A 24873-nucleotide genomic window follows, 5' to 3' on the forward strand; every position below is an offset into this window, starting at 1 on the left:
GTGCAGGTATCATCTGTACTAAGAGCAGGTGTCATTTCATACGGAGTGCAGGTTTCATCTAATACAGAGTGCAGGTGTCTTCTGTACTTAATGCAGGAGTTATCCCATACAGAGCGCATGTATCATCTGTACAGAGGGCAGTTGTCATCCCACATGAAGTGCAGGTGTCATTTGTACTAAACGCAGTTGTCTTCCCATACGGAATGCAAGTGTCTTCTTTACCGACCTCAGGTGTCATCCGTACGGAATGCAGGTGTCATCTGTATGGAATGCAGGTGTCATCTGTACAAAGTGAAGGTGTCATCTGTACTAAGCACATGTGTCATCCCATATGGAGGGCCGGTGTCATCTTTACAGAGTGTAAGTGTCATCCCATACGGAGCGCAGGTGTCTCTTCACTCACATCCATTAGGGGCCGGGGTCTTTCTATATGATGTACGTCCAGCTGGAGAAGGTGTGGGAGAAGCCAGGTCATCACAGTGATGTAAAAAGCCAGAAAAGTAACAGATGTAACTGTTTATTCCATATATGCCCAATACATCTATCTGATAGGTGGACCACCACTGATGATGATGATTTCCTAACTGAACTGTGATTTTGTCCTCCGTTGTCTCATTCCCGCTCTTGTGTTTCTTGCAGATCCCCACATCCAGTATGAAAAGATCGGTTCTAATGCAGTAATAAAGTGTGGTAGCATGGACCCGGACGCTGCGGTCACGTGGACGGTCAACGGAACCGACATTGATAATTCCCAGCTGAATGGATCGGCCCTTCTTCTCCATAACGTGGATTTATCGCACAATGGTTTCTACTCCTGTTTTGAAGGGTCCTCGTGGCAACTCTGGCACCAGACCATCCTGAAAGTGGGGCGTGAGTATCTCATCTGGCAATCCTTGTAATAGAAGTAAAATTCTGATAGTCCTGAAATCCCGAGGTGTCTGACGCTCCAAAGCCTCAATGCAAAATCTGTAACTGGGTCTTGAACTATCATGTGCCATTTATAATACTGAGGCTGGGGACATGGGGACCTGGTGCAACTGCTGTCTCTGCACCCTTCTGAAACCCACTGAAACCAGTGTGTAAAAGCAAAGAACCAGTAGGGAGGAAACTGGAGATACTGACAGTCTGGCCATAATCCTAATATAGGATCAAAGGTACCACCACCAGAAAATGCCTAATAGTCTGGGTTTATGCTACTTCCGTTGATTCTGGATTATCAGAATTTTACCGTATGCTATGGAAATCCACCATCCGTGTTCTGTGTGACGTCTGTAGGTGAAAACTGTGGCTTTCTGTAGCTTTAGACGGCTGCACTATGCAATGTTGCTAAGTTGTACTCTCGAGCTGGGCTTTCTGTAGCTTTATGCCTCTGCACAGTGCAGTGACGCTCAGTTGTGCTCTCGAGCTGGGGCTTTCTGTAGCTTTATGCCTCTGCACAGTGCAGTGGCGCTCAGTTATGCTCTCGAGCTGGGGCTTTCTGTAGCTTTAGGTCTCTGTACTGTGCAGTGGTGCTCAGTTGTACTCTCGAGCTGGGCTTTCTGTAGCTTTAGACCTCTGTACTGTGCAGTGACGCTCAGTTGTGCTCTCGAGCTGGGACTTTCTGTAGCTTTACACCTATGTACTGTGCAGTGGCACTCAGTTGTGCTGTAGCTTTACACCTCTGTACTGTGCAGCGACGCTCAGTGGGCTTTCTGTAGCTTTATGCCTCTGTTCTGTGCAGTGGCGCTCAGTTGTGCTCTCGAGCTGGGGCTCTCTGTAGCTTTAGACCCCTATACTGTGCAGTGACGCTCAGTTGTGCTCTCGAACTGGGGCTTTCTGTAGCTTTATGCCTCTGTACTGTGCAGTGACGCTCAGTTGTGCTCTCGAGCTGGGGCTCTCTGTAGCTTTAGGCCTCTGTACTGTGCAGTGACGCTCAGTTGTGCTCTCGAGCTGGGGCTCTCTGTAGCTTTAGGCCTCTGTACTGTGCAGTGGCGCTCAGTTATGCTCTCGAGCTGGGGCTCTCTGTAGCTTTAGGCCTCTGTACTGTGCAGTGGCGCTCAGTTGTGCTCTCGAGCTGGGGCTCTCTGTAGCTTTAGGCCTCTGTACTGTGCAGTGGCGCTCAGTTATGCTCTCGAGCTGGGGCTCTCTGTAGCTTTAGGCCTCTGTACTGTGCAGTGGCGCTCAGTTGTGCTCTCGAGCTGGGGCTTTTTGTAGCTTTATGCCTCTGTACTGTGCAGTGGCGCTCAGTTATTCTCTCGAGCTGGGGCTTTCTGTAGCTTTATGCCTCTGTACTGTGCAGTGACGCTCAGTTGTGCTCTCGAGCTGGGGCTTTCTGTAGCTTTATGCCTCTGTACTGTGCAGTGACGCTCAGTTGTGCTCTCGAGCTGGGGCTCTCTGTAGCTTTAGGCCTCTGTACTGTGCAGTGACGCTCAGTTGTGCTCTCGAGCTGGGGCTCTCTGTAGCTTTAGGCCTCTGTACTGTGCAGTGACGCTCAGTTGTGCTCTCGAGCTGGGGCTCTCTGTAGCTTTAGGCCTCTGTACTGTGCAGTGGCGCTCAGTTATGCTCTCGAGCTGGGGCTTTGGTAGCTTTATGCCTCTGTACTGTGCAGTGGCGCTCAGTTGTGCTCTCGAGCTGGGGCTCTCTGTAGCTTTAGGCCTCTGTACTGTGCAGTGGCGCTCAGTTGTGCTCTCGAGCTGGGGCTTTTTGTAGCTTTATGCCTCTGTACTGTGCAGTGACGCTCAGTTGTGCTCTCGAGCTGGGGCTCTCTGTAGCTTTAGGCCTCTGTACTGTGCAGTGGCGCTCAGTTGTGCTCTCGAGCTGGGGCTTTTTGTAGCTTTATGCCTCTGTACTGTGCAGTGGCGCTCAGTTGTGCTCTCGAGCTGGGGCTCTCTGTAGCTTTAGGCCTCTGTACTGTGCAGTGGCGCTCAGTTATGCTCTCGAGCTGGGGCTTTGGTAGCTTTATGCCTCTGTACTGTGCAGTGACGCTCAGTTGTGCTCTCGAGCTGGGGCTTTGGTAGCTTTATGCCTCTGTACTGTGCAGTGACGCTCAGTTGTGCTCTCGAGCTGGGGCTTTCTGTAGCTTTAGGCCTCTGTACTGTGCAGTGACGCTCAGTTATGCTCTCGAGCTGGGGCTTTCTGTAGCTTTATGCCTCTGTACTGTGCAGTGACGCTCAGTTGTGCTCTCGAGCTGGGGCTCTCTGTAGCTTTAGGCCTCTGTACTGTGCAGTGACGCTCAGTTGTGCTCTCGAGCTGGGCTTTCTGTAGCTTTATGCCTCTGTACTGTGCAGTGACGCTCAGTTGTGCTCTCGAGCTGGGGCTCTCTGTAGCTTTATGCCTCTGTACTGTGCAGTGGCGCTCAGTTGTGCTCTCGAGCTGGGGCTTTGGTAGCTTTATGCCTCTGTACTGTGCAGTGACGCTCAGTTGTGCTCTCGAGCTGGGGCTTTCTGTAGCTTTATGCCTCTGTACTGTGCAGTGACGCTCAGTTGTGCTCTCGAGCTGGGGCTCTCTGTAGCTTTAGGCCTCTGTACTGTGCAGTGGCGCTCAGTTGTGCTCTCGAGCTGGGGCTCTCTGTAGCTTTAGGCCTCTGTACTGTGCAGTGGCGCTCAGTTGTGCTCTCGAGCTGGGGCTTTGGTAGCTTTATGCCTCTGTACTGTGCAGTGACGCTCAGTTGTGCTCTCGAGCTGGGGCTCTCTGTAGCTTTAGGCCTCTGTACTGTGCAGTGACGCTCAGTTGTGCTCTCGAGCTGGGGCTCTCTGTAGCTTTAGGCCTCTGTACTGTGCAGTGGCGCTCAGTTATGCTCTCGAGCTGGGGCTTTGGTAGCTTTATGCCTCTGTACTGTGCAGTGGCGCTCAGTTGTGCTCTCGAGCTGGGGCTCTCTGTAGCTTTAGGCCTCTGTACTGTGCAGTGGCGCTCAGTTGTGCTCTCGAGCTGGGGCTTTTTGTAGCTTTATGCCTCTGTACTGTGCAGTGACGCTCAGTTGTGCTCTCGAGCTGGGGCTCTCTGTAGCTTTAGGCCTCTGTACTGTGCAGTGGCGCTCAGTTGTGCTCTCGAGCTGGGGCTTTTTGTAGCTTTATGCCTCTGTACTGTGCAGTGGCGCTCAGTTGTGCTCTCGAGCTGGGGCTCTCTGTAGCTTTAGGCCTCTGTACTGTGCAGTGGCGCTCAGTTATGCTCTCGAGCTGGGGCTTTGGTAGCTTTATGCCTCTGTACTGTGCAGTGACGCTCAGTTGTGCTCTCGAGCTGGGGCTTTGGTAGCTTTATGCCTCTGTACTGTGCAGTGACGCTCAGTTGTGCTCTCGAGCTGGGGCTTTCTGTAGCTTTAGGCCTCTGTACTGTGCAGTGACGCTCAGTTATGCTCTCGAGCTGGGGCTTTCTGTAGCTTTATGCCTCTGTACTGTGCAGTGACGCTCAGTTGTGCTCTCGAGCTGGGGCTCTCTGTAGCTTTAGGCCTCTGTACTGTGCAGTGACGCTCAGTTGTGCTCTCGAGCTGGGCTTTCTGTAGCTTTATGCCTCTGTACTGTGCAGTGACGCTCAGTTGTGCTCTCGAGCTGGGGCTCTCTGTAGCTTTATGCCTCTGTACTGTGCAGTGGCGCTCAGTTGTGCTCTCGAGCTGGGGCTTTGGTAGCTTTATGCCTCTGTACTGTGCAGTGACGCTCAGTTGTGCTCTCGAGCTGGGGCTTTCTGTAGCTTTATGCCTCTGTACTGTGCAGTGACGCTCAGTTGTGCTCTCGAGCTGGGGCTCTCTGTAGCTTTAGGCCTCTGTACTGTGCAGTGGCGCTCAGTTGTGCTCTCGAGCTGGGGCTCTCTGTAGCTTTAGGCCTCTGTACTGTGCAGTGGCGCTCAGTTGTGCTCTCGAGCTGGGGCTTTGGTAGCTTTATGCCTCTGTACTGTGCAGTGACGCTCAGTTGTGCTCTCGAGCTGGGGCTTTCTGTAGCTTTATGCCTCTGTACTGTGCAGTGGCGCTCAGTTGTGCTTTCGTGGGACATAAAGGCCGACTGGTCATAATTTGAGTTGATTTATCTCATCATATGAAGGATTTACCCTGTGATATATTATTATAGAGGTGATCATTTTGGGGACATTTGTCACGTTTGACGGTGCTTCTCCCCACACCATGAAGTGGGGCCTCTGACTTCAGTCTCTCTGTGCTGCTTTTCCGTGTTATAATCTTCTCCTTTATATGTATTAAATGCGTTGCCCAGGACTGTAAGAATGAGTCTAACAGCAATCCATATGGTAAAAAGTTACCTATTAATTCCCCCACTGCTCTAACCACACAGCTCTGCTAGTCCCCTTTAGTCTATAATTACCTGTTGCAGCCGATCACTATCTATGCCGTGTATGCTAGAGAGCAGATGCCAATAATTGGCTGCAGCGGTCACATGAATGCACGGCACGTCATCAATGAGGCCCACTGGAGCAGCAGGAGATTTAGCAGGCGAGTAACATTTTATATTTTATTCTTGGCTGACCCTTTAACTCTATAAATAGCTATTTATTGATCTCTGGTCCGATATCCTCTTCCATCATTGGAGAAAATCTATTGATGTGCTTCTCTGAAGGCTTTGCTCTATGGACAGAGATCAGGATTGTCCTGGATTGTCTATAATGAAATGATCTGAAACAGAAAAGTCCCAGGGTCTCACACGGATGGAGAATGAGAAAGAACGCCTGACAATAATGAGTGTGGTGCATGCCGATTATTTTCTGATGGATTTCCCGGTGATTTTGGCTAATCATAAATATTCTATGAACTTTTTATGAGTTTCTGTGATTTGAGCCTCAAGGTGCCAACATTACTGATGTACAAACTCCCATTAGGAGGAGAGGTGGAGGCTCTGCCGCTCTCTGTAGATAAGACCGTTCTCTACTAAGAATACGTTCCCCAATCTACGTTATTTACTGTTAGCTTCTTCTAGATGAATCTTCAAGCTAAACAGTTCCTCAAAAATGAGTGTGTGGGGTCAAACAGGACTCAAAATGTCCAGCTATATGCTTGAAAAATATTTAAAATTGAGAGTCCTCAGTGGTTGATACTGAGGACTCTCAATTCTAAATATTTTTCTATCTACTGGCTAACACGGTAAAAATATATATATCTTTCCTGTATCAGCTATGTGTTACACGTTGAAAGTCTTGGATTTGTAGATTGGTCTTCATGTGGCATTCATATCTCACTGTATCTCCATGCATTCAATATAGAGGTGTGTACCTCTCTCAGGTAGAGGGTGTTGTCTGTTTACCTGTGAGTTGGATTTCTAATGCAACCTGTAGTGAATACATCAATTCATAGGCAGCATGGACTTGGTGCAAGCTAAGAGGACCTTTGGTTGGGTGAATGGAGTAGCTGCCGGCTTGGTGCAAGCTAAGAGGACCTTCAGTTGGGTCCACGGAGTAGCTGCCGGCTTGGTGCAAGCTAAGAGGACCTACAGTTGGGTCCACGGAGTAGCTGCCAGCTTGGTGCAAGCTAAGATCACCTTCATTTGGGTCCAATGAGTAGCTGCCGGCTTGGTGCAAGCCAAAAGGACCTTGGGTTAGGTCCTTGGAGTATCTTCCAGCTAGTTAAGTAAGTTAAGGGAAGAAGTGTAATCCAGCTGTGTCAGAGCCAGATAGATGTGAACAATAACAAGTAGACAGGCATATAATGGGGATTTAAATAAGGCGCTGAGCATCCTATTTGGCCACTTTACCTGTCCTGCTAATGGTAACCAACCACAGGGATTGACTGGTCAGTCATCGGGGTCTTAAATTATTATATAGTAAGATCAGGAAACGCTTCCCCAGCACGGGCAGCCAGTACAGAAACAGGGATAGATTCCGTAAGTTCGTTGACCGTGGTTGTCCAGTGTTTTCATTCCTCGGTTGAGTTAATTTGTCATCTTGATCACGTCTCAACACTCGTTCCAATCAAAATCAACTCGACTTGTCCTATGTCTTTAAGGACGTGTCATCAATCTTCCAGACTGGTTGATCAGCCTGAAGAGACCACTTGGACGAGTGGTGGAACGTCTTCACAAGTCCAGTGTGTGTCCAGCTGATCGATGAGCTTCTTGAAGCTTCTTGGAAGTTGACTTGCTTTACGACGATCTGATAAACCATGGTATGGATGGAAGAGAAATCTTCATAGTCCAGTAATGACTGTGACCTATAATGTCTCATCGATGGAAGCCAATGGACGACCTCTCGAAGATTGACTTTCAAGCGATGGTTCTTTATTAAGATGGACTTTTATCTTTTGCATCGAGAACCAATGGTGAGCGGCTAATATTGTTTTTTTTAGATTATGGCTTAGGTACTGAACACGTGGTCAGGTCTGTTCTGTACTTCGTCCTCCTGAGCGATGGAAATCTGAGATAAAACACGAGACACAATGTCTAGCTGGAAGCCTTTTGCCCGGTTCTTTCCATTTTACTAAGTGGGTAACATGGTTTCCGATGAGAGGACATGAAGTCATGACAATCATATTTTCACAATAAATTGTATTTCTTCTGCTGCGAGCAGTAAATGAAGGAAGTAGTGGATGATATCCATCAAAGTGTGCAGTCACACATGAATCATTGTGTATGTCCAATCTTGCTGAAAAATAACAGCCGCAGACATCCAGCCATTGGGACCTTGAATAAATGAGTTTCCAAAAGCCAGGAGGGGGGAGAAGAGTTAATTCTGTCAGTGAACAGGTCCACAAGGAACGAGAAGAGCAGAGATGGCTCATTTGTGAGGAGAAAAGTGAGACAGCTGGGATCTAACAGATGTCACTCATCCGTCCGCTCATACTCGTCTCCATTCCGCCCATCAGCACCCTCCCGGTGCTCCTCTGCTTCCTGGGGTGACTCTGCTCGCTTCCCTTCTTCTAATTCCATTCCTTTTTAGTTTTCTTCTCTCTTTTTATGCTCAACATTGTGTTTGGCTGACATCACTGTCTTGTCTCACCCTTATTCCACCCATTATGGGCTTCATCGCTCGGTGTCTTCACCTTTTATCTCTCATGTTCCATTGGATATTTTTCCATTAAAGGGAAGCTGTTGAACATGGTGGGCTGCGTGTTACAGAGCACGAAGAGCTGAGAAGATTGATGTATGGTTTTGTGGGAAAACATTCAGTAGTACTTGGGTTTTATTCATTTTAATCTCTGCTCATTTTGCGGTTAGGAGTCCAGTGGGTTGTCCTATCCTACCTGTAGGACCACCCACTAGACCCCTAAGCATTGACAGAGCACTTAATGAAATGTTTTTAATACCAGTTTTGCTGAATTTTTGCCTACAAACCTATATATCAATCTTCTCAGTTCCTCCTGCTTTACATCTTGATACCCTTAGATAGCTTTTCATGATCAATGTTAAATTGAATTTCCGCTAAATATTTCCATTACCCCTGCCCTTACCTAGAGACAAGACCCTTGTCATGATCCATTTTTGGATCGATGTCAGTCTGGACTCCTCTTATATAAACCTTTTTCCTTTCTGGCCCTTGGGAATTAATATGGGGTTTTGCCCTTGGTGGCCGCTGGTGTTACTACAAGTTTAGTGAGTCTGCTGCTGGGTCCCCCCCCCCTGGTGGCCGCTGGTGTTACTACATGTTTAGTCAGTCAGCAGGTGTGACCATCCCCCTCCTTCCTATAAAGGGTCATCAGGTGCTGCAACTCACAGTTGGTAATAATGTCACGGGGCAGTAGTGGGAAAACAGAGAACGAGGAACCTGGGCCCCTTAACTGCCCCTCATACTAAGGAGGTGCTCTGACTTTCCTTAACTTGGGGGTACACTTGATGGTAGTGAAGCCCAAGTCCCCGACCTGTCCCTATCTCCTGTTAAGCCCTGAGCTAAACCCCCAACCCCCTTCCCAGTAGGTGAGACAGGGAATAAAGTGAACTGCACCGCAAACCAAAGGAAAAATAAAACAGACACCAAGGGGTTAAAGCAACCAAAACTTAGCTTTATCTGCTGCCAATGCTCCAAGCAGCAGAGTAAGGCACCCGATCGGCATCCAGCAGCAACACCACTGCTCCAGATAAGCTGAACTCCCTCTGCACCAGGTAGGTCCTGTCTTCACGAAGGTGGGTAATACTGGTCATTTGCTAAGCAACCTTGGTGAAGACTGGACCTACCTAGTGCAGAGGGGGTTCAGCTTATCTGGAGCAGTGGTGTTGCTTCTGGATGCTGATCGGGTGCCTTACTCTGCTGCTTGGAGCATTGGCAGCAGATAAAGCTAAGTTTTGTTTTTTGGTTGCTTTAACCCTGTGGTGTCTGTTTTATCTTTCTTTTGGGTTGCGGTGCAGTTCACTTTATTCCCTGTCTCACCTGCTGGGGACGGGGTTGGGGGTTTAGCTCAGGGCTTAACAGGAGATAGAGACAGGTCGGGGACTTGGGCCTCTCTACCATCAAGTGTATTCCCAAGTTAAGGAAAGCCAGGGTACCTCCTTAGCCTTAGGGGCAGTTCAGGGGCCCAGGTTCCTCGTCCTCTGTTTTCCCACTACTGCCCTGTGACAACCCTGATTCAGAGTGATCGACGGTGCGCTCCTGCTGCTAGGTTACCCAATATCCTTACTGGACATCATACCCTTCCACTTATACATGGCCCCCTGTTATTAGTTACAGCTCTCCTACTGCACACAGCTGATTAGCATGGTTCTTAGAAGACTCCCCTCCCCCACGATTGGTTTACTGGCTGGGGATCAGTATTAGTCAGGGTTATCCTGATTTTTGTGATTAGTTGCCCCCATCTCACTAAATACTTTGACACTGGTTCCCTCCAGACCTAGTCCTCCATGTCCTTCAGAATTATGATGTCATTCCTTCAGCTTCCTCTTGACATTGCCATGGATGAGGAGCCATGATTATCAGCTTCCTATTGATTACACTTAGTCCTTGGGAACAGAACCTCACATGTTAGCCGTTCCATCCTGGGAGTCTCTCCGGCGGTCTTCAGCGAGCGCGGATGTCTCTAATCAACCCTCGGTGGAGTCTACTGTTTGTTGGTCATTGACCTTCACAAATGCGTAGAAGATGGGAAACTTCTCATATTGTACAGAAAACGTGTGCACTCCATTATATATTCATTATCCGAAATCCAATAATCCAGGATAGTATTAGCTGCTTTATCTCGGTGACCTCTCCTGCTGCGGGTAGAAGGGTATGGTTTTCATTAGCGCAGGCTCTGTCACTGGATGGAGCGTAGAAATTAATTTCAGGTTCTCCTCCATAGCGCTCGGGCAGTCCTGTCGATAGACACTCACTTTTCTTTTGAGAACTGTTGATTTATTTAATTGAAATTGGGCCAATGTAAAATCATTTATTTTTGGAGGCACACATGCGTGACGACGCCGCCGTCTCTCCCAACGCCTCGTATTTATCCACATCTGCAGAAAACAATTGCTGTCTTCCAGGAGTGCAGAGCAGGAGAAAACATCTCCACATACTCATCACAGCTTCATTTTGTTCTTACCTTGTTTTAATAACGGGGTCACAAGTTGTAATCCTGTGATCATGTGTGGTCTCCATCACCACAACAGCTGCACCCCTATTTTGTCTCTTAAAATGTAGAGTTTAAAGCCTATGGGATCAGGCCCCTGTGGAAATAGTATCCACCTGCCCATCCACATAACATTATGGGGAGGAGGATAGAGTCCGCTGTTTGTACATGTAAGTGGGGGAGATAGCTCAGGATATCTGCGTGTTAAGCATGGGTTGAGCATGTGGTCATCTGCATGTAAGCAGGGGAGAGAGATCAGGTTAGGATAGTGTTAAGCATGGGAGGGGCGTGTGGTCATCTGCATGTAAGCAGGGGAGAGAGATCAGGTTAGGATAGTGTTAAGCATGGGAGGGGCGTGTGGTCATCTGCAAGTAAGCAGGGGGATGGAGATCAGGTTTGGAGAGCATTAAGCGTGGGATGGGCATGTGGTCATCTGCATGTAAGTGGCAGAGGGAGATGAGTTTAGCTGAGTGTTAAGCATGGGAGGGGCGTGTGGTCATCTGCATATACATGTAAGCAGGGGAGGGAGATCAGGTTTGGAGAGCATTAAGCATGGGATGGGCATTTGGTCATCTGCATGTAAGTGGCGGAGGGAGATGAGTTTAGCTGAGTGTTAAGCATGGGAGGGGCGTGTGGTCATCTGCATATACATGTAAGCAGGGGAGGGAGATCAGGTTTGGAGAGCATTAAGCATGGGATGGGCATGTGGTCATCTGCAAGTAAGTGGCGGCGGGAGATGAGTTTAGCTGAGTGTTAAGCATGGGAGGGGCGTGTGGTCATCTGCACATACATGTAAGCAGGGGAGGGAGATCAGGTTTGGAGAGCATTAAGCGTGGGATGGGCATGTGGTCATCTGCATGTAAGTGGCGGTGGGAGATGAGTTTAGCTGAGTGTTAAGCATGGGAGGGGCGTGTGGTCATCTGCATATACATGTAAGCAGGGGAGGGAGATCAGGTTTGGAGAGCATTAAGCATGGAATGGGCATGTGGTCATCTGCATGTAAGTGGCGGAGGGAGATGAGTTTAGCTGAGTGTTAAGCATGGGAGGGGCGTGTGGTCATCTGCATGTACATGTAAGCAGGTGAGGGAGATCAGGTTTGGAGAGCATTAAGCATGGGATGGGCATGTGGTCATCTGCATGTAAGTGGCGGAGGGAGATGAGTTTAGCTGAGTGTTAAGCATGGGAGGGGCGTGTGGTCATCTGCATGTACATGTAAGCAGGGGAGAGGGATCAGGTTAGGATAGTATTAAGCTTTGGAGGGGCATGTGGTCATCTACAAGTAAGCGGGGGGTGGAGATCAGGTTTGGAGAGCATTAAGCATGTGATGGGCATGTGGTCATCTGCATGTAAGTGGTGGAGGGAGATGAGTTTAGCTGAGTGTTAAGCATGGGAGGGGCGTGTGGTCATCTGCATATACATGTAAGCAGGGGATGGAGATCAGGTTTGGAGAGCATTAAGCATGGGATGGGCATGTGGTCATCTGCATGTAAGTGCCGGAGGGAGATGAGTTTAGCTGAGTGTTAAGCATGGGAGGGGCGTGTGGTCATCTGCATATACATGTAAGCAGGAGAGGGAGATCAGGTTTGGAGAGCATTAAGCATGGGATGGGCATGTGGTCATCTGCTTGTAAGTGGCGGAGGGAGATGAGATTAGCTGAGTGTTAAGCATGGGAGGGGCGTGTGGTCATCTGCATGTACATGTAAGCAGGGGATGGAGATCAGGTTTGGAGAGCAGTAAGCATGGGAGCTGTATGTGGTAATCTGGATTTATGTGTAAGCGGGGGAAGGAGATCAGTTTAGCTGAATGTTAAGCATGGGTGGAGCATGTGGTCATCTACATGTAAACGGGTGAGGGAGATCAGGTTAGCTCAGTTTTAAGTATAGGAAGGGCATGTGATAATCCTCATGTATGTGTAAGCGGGAGGGAGATCAGGCTAGATGAGTGTTATGCATGGAAGGGGCATTTGGACAAAATCTTGTCCAAAACACATTACTTCCAGTTGGGGTCAGCCCACGACACTATGCGTGGGACATCCTGGTTCTACAGGTGCAGCGACATTCCCCCATCGTCCCCATCTGATGTAGATTGTGGGAACGTGGCCATAGAGGAGTTTATTACAGGTCCACGGTTTGCGGTCACAGACTGATGATCTGGGTGTTATACTTTTTTTAACTTTAGGGGTTAAACTCGACATAATCTCCTCTGTTGTCCCTTCTCGTGCAGCAAACCTACCTAGAATTCTCAGTCCTCCTCTGTAATGTGAGTTTTTTTCCGCCCTGTAATGTGCTGGTTATTAGCTTTCATACAAGGTCATGAATTGATGTTCTGCTGAGATAGAATCCTACCGTCGTTAAAGATCGCCATTCATCATGCGCCATTGTGCCGGTGTTATATCGGTGACTATCAATATAAACCTTTACCGCCTGCCGGGATAATGATCTGCGGTGATTAGCTAACCCTGTCTCGTTGTTAGCCGCTCTTTTTCTCGCTTGGGGCCATCATGTTTCATCGTAATTATATCTTGTGTATAAATGCTGACTCGTCAGGGATCACCTGGGACACCCGTGGATGGAGGGGCGACAGCCATATGTGACCCACCATTGCCTTCCGTATCTTAGAGAAAAATATCAACCTCCATGTAGAGCAGAAAAATTTAGTAATCGGACAAAAGTTCGGAATGGTCATGTCGGAGGCTTCAAAACTAGGCAAAATTAGCCCGCATTGCGCTTATAAACTGATCACCCACCCCCTACCGGTTCAGTGTCTCTTCAGAGAATTCTCAGCCGTGTCGCATTTTTGGGGTGATGTAGAAGATGTTATGAAGTACTATAGTTGAGGAACATGTTACTCGACATCTAACTTTTCTTTGTCTAGCCCTGTGTCCTGTGGGCCTAGAGTGGTTTCTCTTCACTATTGGATGGACCTCATTTAGGTCTCATTCTTCTTTGGAGAAATCCTCAAGTAGGCCTCCTTCTACTTTTTTTGGATCTCAGATAAGTGTCTTTCTTTTTTGGGATGGACCTCTGGTAGATTCTGTTCTCCGTTGGAGCGAGCCACAGATTGGTGTCTTTTCACTACAGATAAAATTCAAGAGGTTCTCCTTTGTAAAATCTTCATGTAGGTCTCAGGTGGGTCTCCTCCTTTAAGGGAGCCTTTTGTAGGTCCTGTGCCGTTTGTGCAAGCCTATTAGTTTCTATCTACTTTGGGCAAGCCTCATGCCTCAGGTAAGCCTCCTTTTTTCAGTGAGCCACATGTGGGTTTCCTTATACCATAAATGAGCCTCTGATCTTCTTCATTTTTACGTAGACCTCAGCTAAGTCTTGTAGTCTCAAGTGGGTCACCTTGGACTTTGGGCAGGCCTCTGGTCTCCTTCTGTTTTAGGTAGGTCTCCTTTGATAGGGCCTCAGAAGTGTTTCCTCTGGGTTGTGTTTCAATATTCTACAGTGGTCTTTGGTTTAGCCTTTCTGTTGGTTTTCCTCTGGTGGATCTCCTTTGTTAGGACTATGAGATACATTTCTTTGTGTCCACCATCACAAGTGAAGTGTGGAGGGGGCAGCAGATGGATTTGGTGCTGTTTAATCCCTGAGTTTGTAAAAGGCTTCTTTCAAATATACTGATGGCCTTCAGGTCACCTGATTGAAGCCGGAAGAAGAGTGTCCCTGGGGCTCATTTGGTGACCGTGCTGCTGCCCAGAGGCCCAGGACTTCTAATGTTACTGAATGATTGATCGGTTTCTAGTTAAGAGGAAGGTTTTCATCCACTGGTGATCAGAGATTGGGGAGCTGGGTTTCCAGATTTGTTCTCTGGTTTTGGAGCAGTCCTGCTCCTTGTCTTGGGCAGAGATTTGGGAGGTTCTGCAGCAGCTGGATTGTCAGGTTGATTCTTCAATGTTGAAACAGTCCTGGTCCCTGCTGTTGGGCAGAGATTTTGGAGGTTCTGCAGCAGCTGGGTTTTCAGGCTCATTCTCTGGTGCTGGTAGGGTCCTGGTGCCTTCTGTTGGGCAGAGATTTGGGAGGTTCTGCATCAGCGGGGTTGTCAGGCTCATTCTCTGGTGCTGGAATGGTCCTGGTGCCTTCTGTTGGGCAGAGATTTTGGAGGTTCTGCATCAGCGGGGTTGTCAGGCTCATTCTCTGGTGCTGGAATGGTCCTGGTGCTTTCTGTTGGGCAGAGATTTGGAAGGTTCTGCAGGAGTGGGGTTGTCAGGCTCATTCTCTGGTGCTGGAACAGTCCTGGTACCTCCTGTTGGGCAGAGATTAGGGAGGTTCTGCAGCAGTGGTGTTGTCAGGCTCATTCTCTGGTGCTGGAACGGTCCTGGTGCCTCCTGTTGGGCAGAGATTTGGGAGGTTCTGCACCAGCTGGGTTGTCAGGCTCATTCTCTGGTGCTGGAATGGTCCTAGTGCCTTCTGTTAGGCAGAGATTTGGGAGGTTCTGCAGCAGTGGGGTTGTCAGGCTCATTCTCTGGTGCTGGAACCGTCCTGGTGCCTCCTGTTGGGCAGGGATTTGGGAGGTTCTGCATCAGCGGGGTTGTCAGGCTCATTCTCTGGTGCTGGAATGGTCCTAGTGCCTTCTGTTGGGCAGAGATTTGGGAGGTTCTGCAGCAGTGGGGTTGTCAGGCTCATTCTCTGGTGCTGGAAGGGTCCTGGTGCCTCCTGTTGGGCAGGGATTTGGGAGGTTCTGCAACAGCGGGGTTGTCAGGCTCATTCTCTGATGCTGCAGCAGTCCTGGTGCCTCCTGTTGGACAGGGATTTGGGAGGTTCTGCAGCAGCAGGGTTGTCAGGCTCATTCTCTGGTGCTGGAACGGTCCTGGTACCTCCTGTTGGGCAGAGATTTGAAGGTTCTGCAGCAGTGGGGTTGTCAGGCTCATTCTCTGATGCTGCAGCAGTCCTGGTGCCTCCTGTTTGACAGGGATTTGGGAGGTTCTGCAGCAGCGGGGTTGTCAGGCTCATTCTCTGGTGCTGGAACGGTCCTGGTACCTCCTGTTGGGCAGAGATTTGGGAGGTTCTGCAGCAGTGGGGTTGTCAGGCTCATTCTCTGGTGCTGGAACGGTCCTGGTGCCTCCTGTTGGGCAGGGATTTGGGAGGTTATGCAGCAGCGGGGTTGTCAGGCTCATTCTCTGGTGCTGGAACGGTCCTGGTACCTCCTGTTGGGCAGAGATTTGGGAGGTTTTGCAGCAGTGGTGTTGTCAGGCTCATTCTCTGGTGCTGGAACAGTCCTGGGGCCTCCTGTTGGACAGGGATTTGGGAGGTTCTGCAGCAGCGGGATTGTCAGGCTCATTCTCTGGTGCTGGAACAGTCCTGGTGCCTCCTGTTGGGCAGAGATTTGGGAGGTTCTGCACCAGCTGGATTGTCAGGCTCATTCTCTGGTGCTGGAATGGTCCTAGTGCCTTCTGTTGGGCAGAAATTTGGGAGGTTCTGCAGCAGTGGGGTTGTCAGGCTCATTCTCTGGTGCTGGAACGGTCCTGGTGCCTCCTGTTGGGCAGGGATTTGGGAGGTTCTGCAGCAGCGGGGTTGTCAGGCTCATTCTCTGGTGCTGGAATGGTCCTGGTGCCTCCTGTTGGACAGGGATTTGGGAGGTTCTGCAGCAGCGGGGTTGTCAGGCTCATTCTCTGGTGCTGGAATGGTCCTGGTACCTCCTGTTGGGCAGAGATTTGGGAGGTTCTGCAGCAGTGGGGTTGTCAGGCTCATTCTCTGGTGCTGGAACGGTCCTGGTGCCTCCTGTTGGGCAGGGATTTGGGAGGTTCTGCATCAGCGGGGTTGTCAGGCTCATTCTCTGATGCTGCAGCAGTCCTGGTGCCTCCTGTTGGACAGGGATTTGGGAGGTTCTGCAGCAGCGGGGTTGTCAGGCTCATTCTCTGGTGCTGGAATGGTCCTGGTACCTCCTGTTGGGCAGAGATTTGGGAGGTTCTGCAGCAGTGGGGTTGTCAGGCTCATTCTCTGGTGCTGGAACGGTCCTGGTGCCTCCTGTTGGGCAGGGATTTGGGAGGTTCTGCAGCAGCGGGGTTGTCAGGCTCATTCTCTGATGCTGCAGCAGTCCTGGTGCCTCCTGTTGGACAGGGATTTGGGAGGTTCTGCATCAGCGGGGTTGTCAGGCTCATTCTCTGGTGCTGGAACAGTCCTGGTACCTCCTGTTGGGCAGAGATTGGGGAGGTTCTGCCGCAGTGGGGTTGTCAGGCTCATTCTCTGGTGCTGGAATGGTCCTGGTGCCTCCTGTTGGACAGGGATTTGGGAGGTTCTGCAGCAGCCGGGTTGTCAGGCTCATTCTCTGGTGCTGGAACAGTCCTGGTACCTCCTGTTGGGCAGAGATTTGGGAGGTTCTGCAGCAGTGGGGTTGTCAGGCTCATTCTCTGGTGCTGGAACGGTCCTGGTGCCTCCTGTTGGACAGGGATTTGGGAGGTTCTGCATCAGCGGGATTGTCAGGCTCATTCTCTGGTGCTGGAACAGTCCTGGTGCCTCCTGTTGGGCAGAGATTTGGGAGGTTCTGCATCAGCGGGGTTGTCAGGCTCATTCTCTGGTGCTGGAATGGTCCTGGTGCCTCCTGTTGGGCAGAGATTTGGGAGGTTCTGCATCAGCGGGGTTATCAGGCTCATTCTCTGGTGCTGGAATGGTCCTGGTGCCTTCTGTTGGGCAGAGATTTGGGAGGTTCTGCATCAGCGGGGTTGTCAGGCTCATTCTCTGGTGCTGGAATGGTCCTGGTACCTCCTGTTGGGCAGAGATTTGGGAGGTTCTGCAGCAGTGGTGTTGTCAGGCTCATTCTCTGGTGCTGGAACAGTCCTGGTGCCTCCTGTTGGACAGGGATTTGGGAGGTTCTGCAGCAGCGGGGTTGTCAGGCTCATTCTCTGGTGCTGGAACAGTCCTGGTGCCTCCTGTTGGGCAGAGATTTGGGAGGTTCTGCAACAGTGGTGTTGTCAGGCTCATTCTCTGGTGCTGGAATGGTCCTGGTGCCTTCTGTTGGGCAGAGATTTGGGAGGTTCTGCAGCAGTGGTGTTGTCAGGCTCATTCTCTGGTGCTGGAACGGTCCTGATGCCTCCTGTTCGGCAGGGATTTGGGAGGTTCTGCAGCAGCGGATTTGTCAGGCTCATTCTCTGGTGCTGGAACAGTCCTGGTGCCTCCTGTTGGGCAGAGATTTGGGAGGTTCTGCAACAGCTGGGTTGTCAGGATCATTCTCCGGTGCTGGAAGGGTCCTGGTCCCTGCTGTTGGGCAGAGATTTGTCTGGAGACGTCTATCTAATTATGGAAGATTAATCCAAGCTTTTAGCAGCCGCTCTCCTCCTCCAGTGCCGGCCGCCAGCTTCATGAAAGCCTAAATTAAACCTCAGTAAAATGCAGCCCTATTCCCCTGACAGTGGCCGCCTCCAGCGCTGTCTCCAGGCCCTGTCTCTGAAGATCTCCATGTCTGTGCCCCGATCACTCACTCCGGCTATCACTCTCCAGAAGCTGAAATCGCAGCTCCTCTTCATGTAATGGCTACTGAAATACGTGACTGAACCCGTGACATCACGTCTTCTCCTCCAGTCACATCCAGGGTAGCATAAAATGTACGGGAGGTAGAGACATGTTAGATGTATGAGCCATGGCGGTGACATGTTACATGTATGACCAAACGTTGGTGATGTGTTACATGTATGGCCTGAAGTCAATGACGTGTTACATGTATGGCCTGAGGTTGGTGACATACAGCTCTGGAAAAAAATAAGAGACCACCACATCCAATCCCTGTCATGGCCGCCCAATCTCCAGACCTGAACCCCATTGAAAACCTCTGGAATGTAATCAAGAGGAAGATGGATCGTCACAAGCCATCACACAAAGAAGAACTGCTGACATATGTCTACCAGGAGAGGCATAAGGTCACCCAGAAGCCGTGTGAGAGACTGGAGGAAAGCAGCCAAGACGCATGAATGCTGGGGTTAACAATCATGGGGATTCCACAAAATATTGATTTCTGAACTCTTCCTGAGGAAAAACATTAGTATTGTTGTTTCTAAATGATTATGATCTTGTTTTCTTCGCATTATTTGAGGTCGGCATTTTTTTTGTTATTTTGACCATTTCTCATTGTCTGGAAATAAATACAAAATTTAGTGCTTGGAAATTCGGAGACATGTGGTCAGTAGTTTATAGAATAAAAGAGCAATTTACATTTTACTCAAAAATATAAAGAGAAAAATCAAAAAACTGAAAATTTGAAAGTGTCTCTTGATTTTTGCCAGAGATGTATTACACGCATGACCTGAGGTTGGTGACATGTTACATGTATGACCTGAGGCCTGTGACAGTTTTCCCTTTGCGGAGCTTCCAGCGTGTAGGGATTGCACACATTTTCAGGTGTTACTCAGTCATACGTGTGACTTGCTGACAGTTGCTCTTGGGGTCTCACCTGATGGGTATATTGCAAAGGCGGTGGGCTCCGCACATTGGATGCACATTGTATGACGGCGTCAGGAGCGGTGGAAGGAGGAGGCGTCACGGTATTGAATGATGAAAGCGGGCGCAGGGGATTTCCACGGATGGAGGTAATGTCTCATCTTCGGGAGGAACCTGCTGAAGGCTTCATGTCCGGCGTCCTGGAGATTGTAACTGGAAACCCAAACTCCTGACATCGGGACATTCCTGATTATCACCGCGTGCTTCAGCTGATTGTATCAGGATCCGGGAGAGCGGTGGACGCTGTGCCGCGATAAACCATAGGAAAGCAATGGTGGTGGGAACCAGGCTCACAGAGGCAAGTGTAGGAGGACGGCAAGTGTAGAAGGACGGCAAGTGTAGGAGTACGGCAAGTATCGGAGGACGGCAAGTATCGGAGAACGACAAGTATCAGAGGACGGCAAGTATAGGAGGACGGCAAGTGTAGGAGGACGGCAAGTGTAGGAGGACGGCAAGTATCGGAGGACGGCAAGTATAGGAGGACGGCAAGTGTAGGAGGACGGCAAGTATCGGAGAACGGTAAGTATAGGAGGACGGCAAGTGTAGGAGGACGGCAAGTGTAGGAGGACGGCAAGTATCGGAGGACGGCAAGTATAGGAGGACGGCAAGTGTAGGAGGACGGCAAGTATCGGAGAACGGTAAGTATAGGAGGACGGCAAGTATCGGAGGACGGCAAGTATCGGAGGACGGCAAGTATCGGAGAACGGCAAGTGTCGGAGGACGGCAAGTATCGGAGGACGGCAAGTGTAGGAGGACGGCAAGTATTGGAGGACGGCAAGTATAGGAGGACGGCAAGTGTAGGAGGACGGCAAGTATCGGAGGACAGCAAGTGTAGGAGGACGGCAAGTGTAGGAGGACGGCAAATATCAGAGGTCAGCAAGTATCGGAGGACGGCAAGTGTAGGAGGACGGCAAGTGTTATGAATGAGTCACCGTAGGAGGCAAAAGCAGAAATACAAGCTAAGTCCAGAAAACCAGAGAAGTTGGCAACTATCAGATTGCAGACCCCTGAACCTATCAACACAACTAGCAGTAGCCGTGGGGGGTTCCTACGATGCCCTAGACCCCTCGATCACAGCCGGAGAATTACATAGGCCTAAAGAAAGAAAGGGGAAATCTAAACTGCCCCAGAGCAGACCCCAAAGCAATAGGCAGCCCCCAACATATAATGACGGTGAAGCAAGATGAAAACACTAACACAGACAGAAAGATAGACTGAGCAAAGACGGGGCCCAAAACTACCTAGATAGGAAAGGACAGGAAGGCTGCTGTCTGCAATCTGCCAAAACCCTATCAAAGACATAAGCCAACAAGCTGATATGAAAAAGGCCCTGAAGCAGCTAGGCTTCAAAAACTAAATCAGCACTCAGGTATTTTCACAAGACAGAGCTAAATGAATTCAGCACACCCCAGCAGGGAATGGCAGAAATCCAGAAAAACAAAGCAAAACAAAGTCAAAGCACAAAAGCAAAAGGCCGAGCAGAAAACTTAGCTTTGGAGGAGCAGGAATTCAGACGGGTCTCCAAGGATCCCACAAAGAAATCACCCGCAGGGCAGAAGGGCGTCGGCAGCCTTATATCCAGTCCGTAACTCCACTCAGCCAGTCATCATCATCAGCCTCAGGTGTTTGACAATCAGTCTCACTACCTTTCTTTACCAGAAGAGGGAGTTCCTCGGGCCTCAGTAATGAAGGGGAAAATGAACTCACAACAGGCAAGTGTAGGAGGACGGCAAGTGTAGGAGGACGGCAAGTATCGGAGGACGGCAAGTGTAGGAGGACGGCAAATATCGGAGAACGACAAGTATTGGAGGACGGCAAATATCGGAGAACGGCAAGTATCGGAGGACGGCAAATATCGGAGGACAGCAAATATCGGAGGACGGCAAGTGTAGGAGGACAGCAAGTATCGGAGGACAGCAATTATCGGAGGATGGCAAGTATCGGAGGACGGCAAGTATCGGAGGACAGCTAGTATCGGAGGACGGCAAGTATCAGAGGATCGGAGGACGGGAAGTATTGGAGGACGGCAAGTATCAGAGGATCGGAGGACGGCAAGTATCAGAGGACGTCAAATATCGGAGGACACAAATATCGGAGGACGCCACGTATCGGAGGACGGCAAGTGTAGGAGGACGGCAAGTATCGGAGGACTGAAAGTATCAGAGGACGTCAAGTATCGGGGAATGGCAAGTGTAGGAGGACGGCAAGTATCGGAGGACGGCAAATATCGGAGGACACAAATATCAGAGGACACCAAGTATCGGAGGACGCCACGTATCGGAGGACGGCAAGTGTAGGAGGACGGCAAGTATCGGAGGACAGAAAGTATCAGAGGACGTCAAGTATCGGGGAATGGCAAGTGTAGGAGGACGGCAAATATCGGAGGACCCAAATATCGGATGACACCAAGTATCGGAGGACACCACGTATCGGAGGACGCCACGTATCGGAGGACGCCACGTATCGGAGGACGGCAAGTGTAGGAGGACGGCAAATATCGGAGGACAGCAAGTATCGGAGAATGGCAAGTGTAGGAGGACGGCAAGTATCGGAGGACAGCAAGTATCGGAGGATGGCAAGTATCGGAGGACAGCTAGTATCGGAGGACGGCAAGTATCAGAGGATCAGAGGACGGCAAGTATTGTAGGACGGCAAGTATCGGAGGACAGCAATTATCGGAGGACGGCAAGTATCAAAGGATGGCGCTATGTCCATATATTGTAACGTTTCCCTATATCATTGTAACACACGGAGCAGAGTCACATGCTCCGGAGAACATACCTGTGCCGAATCAATGACATCTCTTCACTCTTAAAGGGGGTGTCAGAAATGTCCCATGCTCCATCGACCTGTACAGGTGCTGATAATCCCCGATCCCTCATGTCGCGGTCAGTTTGCATTAGGATCAGCTCAGTGGGTTGTGTTCGTATTGCTGGTAGGATTTTCAGAAATGATAGGAGTTCAGCTGCAATACTATATACAACCTGCAGACAGGGGTGGCGCTATTTTTGATTTTTGGAAGAAAGCTGCCATATTTTTCTAATCCTGGAAGTCCTCTTTAAAGGAGCTGCATATATCTGTAAACCATCCAGAAACAGCCCCTCTCCTGAGCAGTGGTCATCTGTGATATTGCAGCTGTACGCCACGCGATTGATAGACCGACCATGGGTGGTGCTATATCCAGGGTGGGCACTGGTAGAAGGCAGCCATGTTTTTCTAACTGGTCTGTATGGCAGATCGGCTGATTATGGGGCAAGTGATCTGTCCCTTTCACCCCCCCCCCCAATATGTCAGACGCATTCTGTCCCTTTAAGAGTTGAGTTTTGCTGCAGAACCAGAAGCCTGGTAATGGGCTGAGTGTTCCCACAATGGAGGTCCGGCACCCGGCATTCCTCACATTCCTCAGGGGCTGTGAATAGCAGATTGCCACTTCCCAAAATAAATCCCTTATTCTTTCTGCAGAGGGTCTTAATGGGCCGCTGACTTAATTCTCCCTGTCAATGCGGCCGAACCTCTCCTGCTAATTGGCCTCCTGGGGGTCCCTCCGCCATTCTTCATCATCTTCATCATCATCTTGGAATTCCATACATTGTAAAGGGGTACAAACATGTCCGCCATTGCCGCGGGGGTCTCCGGGGAACGTGCACAGCCGGTCATCGCTCTGGGATTCGGTGTTTGTGGCCGGTTCTCACCACCGCCAGCAGATTCTTCACGCTTTCCCTGTGGGAAAGTTTGTTTCGGTCTCAGTGCGAAAATTACAAGAGCGAATGTGACGAAAGACGGAACAAGCGCCGACGACCGCGGTCACCGAAGCAGGAGGCCATTGGTGGGTCTGGAAAACATATGGAGGAACATTATCAGGCTTGTTGTAATTGTATCCAGATGGTTGATACATTGTAACAAACAGGACAGCGCTCTGCCGATCTGATGTCTACACTACTGAACATTGTAACAAATGCTCGGCTGTGAGAAGTGGCAGGTCACATTGGGTCTGTGGCCTTTGGGTCACATTGGGTCTGTGGCCTTTGGGTCACATTGGGTCTTTGGCCTTTGGGTCACATTGGGTCTGTGGCCTTTGGGCCACATTGGGTCTGTGGCCTTTGGGTCACATTGGGTCTGTGGCCTTTGGGTCACATTGGGTCTTTGGCCTTTGGGTCACATTGGGTCTTTGGCCTTTGGGTCACATTGGGTCTGTGGCCTTTGGGTCATATTAGGTCTGTGGCCTTTGGGTCACATTGGGTCTGTGGCCTTTGGGTCACATTGGGTCTGTGGCCTTTGGGTCACATTGGGTCTGTGGCCTTTGGGTCACATTGGGTCTTTGGCCTTTGGGTCACATTGGGTCTTTGGCCTTTGGGTCACATTGGGTCTTTGGCCTTTGGGTCACATTGGGTCTGTGGCCTTTGGGTCTTTGGCCTTTGGGTCACATTGGGTCTTTGGCCTTTGGGTCACATTGGGTCTTTGGCCTTTGGGTCACATTGGGTCTTTAGCCTTTGGGTCACATTGGGTCTTTGGCCTTTGGGTCACATTGGGTCTTTGGCCTTTGGGTCACATTGGGTCTTTAGCCTTTGGGTCACATTGGATTTTTGGCCTTTGGGTGAAATAAGGTTTTTGGCCTTTGAATCAGATTTGGGTTTTGGCCTTTAGGTCAGTCTGAGGTTTTGGTATTTTGGGTTTTTGGCCTTTGGGTCAGTCAGGGTTTTTGACTTTTGGGCCGTATTGGGTTTTTGGCCTTTGGGTCAGATTGTTCTTTTGGTCTTTGGGTCAGATTGGGTTTTTGGCCTTTGGGTCAGTCTGGGTTTTTGGCTTTTAGGCCAGATTGGGTTTTTGGCCTTTGGGTTAATCTGGATTTTTGGACTCTATAGGTAAAAAAAAAAGCTATGTTTCCATTCACTGACAGCAAGCAAAGATTTAGATGGTGAACATTGGAGGAAATACACCAACCAAAAAAGCCTTAAAAGAAGTTAAAATGCTACAAAAAGTGGCAAAACACTCCAACAAAAGTCACAAAATCCATCAAATAAGGCATAAAAGACACAAGCTTCAGCAAAGAATAATAAAAAAAAAAGCAAAACATGCCTCAGATACTCTAAAGAGGATGCAAAATATGGCAAAAAGATACAAAAAATGTTGAAAATACATGAAATACTAGAAAAAAAGCAACAATATATAGAAGAAAAAAAACAACTAAAAAGTCATAAATACATAGAAAAAATGCAATAAAATACGGAGAATTAAAGCCATAGACTGATAAATCCCCAGTAGTATATTGGATTGTGTAGGACATTTACAGGGCTTGATGTAATGATGGAGCCGGACCCCCGTCCTTCTAAAGTTGTCCCACATGAGATGATTGCTCACTGTAGGGTTATTAACCCTTTCTGCGCTGATTGCAGTGTGAACAGAGCAGCGGGAACATGCAGCGGATGTCACGTGAAAGCTGCGTTGTCGATCATGACTGGTGACTGACAGATGTACAGAAGGAGCGGGCCATAAATAGTACAGGATGAAGCTTTGCAGTGGTGCCAGGCGGAGCATGCAGCCAGTTACTGGTCATACTGGGATTAGTGGTGGCACTGTGGATGGCCGCCAGACAGTTGATATTTTTGCTGATTTTTTTATGTTTGGTGTGTTTTCGTTAAGGGCATCAGAAGGTCCTCACCCCCCCCAGATGTGACCCCTGACCCCTTGATGTTCCTGCCCCCCAGGGGCAACGCCGTGTTCTCCCCGCTGCATCTCGGAGGAGCCCTGCCATCTCCCGGAGCTGATTGTTATTCCGCAGACACGCCGGTGTCAGCCATAATTGATGGGGCGCTTAGACTAAATTGCCTGGGGACGCGTTTGAGATGAGAGTGAAGTTTACTAAAAATGAAATTGAATTTTTGGGACGGTAAAGCGCGCCGCTGTTTAGTGGGCGATATAATGGGAGCGAACGGAGCGAGCGGCCTGTAAAGCGACAGCCCCACCACCCTCTACTCCTCTGTATAGCGCCAATGTTTGCTCTGCCTTCAC

The 24873-nt window shown here is 49.6% G+C and overlaps 1 protein-coding gene across 3 annotated transcripts in view; it reads left to right on the top strand.

Annotated features, from left to right (window-relative positions):
- The window catches only part of CNTFR (ciliary neurotrophic factor receptor), a 483759-nt gene that overhangs the window by 319361 nt on the left and 139525 nt on the right, over nt 1-24873 (top strand). For all 3 annotated transcript variants that reach the window (XM_073556707.1, XM_073556705.1, XM_073556706.1), the window contains one exon: nt 640-870. In XM_073556707.1, coding sequence (XP_073412808.1) covers nt 640-870 — 231 coding nt within the window. The remainder of the gene's footprint in view (nt 1-639; nt 871-24873) is intronic.

Source organism: Dendrobates tinctorius, unplaced genomic scaffold, assembly GCF_039654945.1.
Source record: "Dendrobates tinctorius isolate UK_male_01 unplaced genomic scaffold, ASM3965494v1 ptg000237l, whole genome shotgun sequence".
Lineage (NCBI taxonomy): Eukaryota > Metazoa > Chordata > Amphibia > Anura > Dendrobatidae > Dendrobates > Dendrobates tinctorius.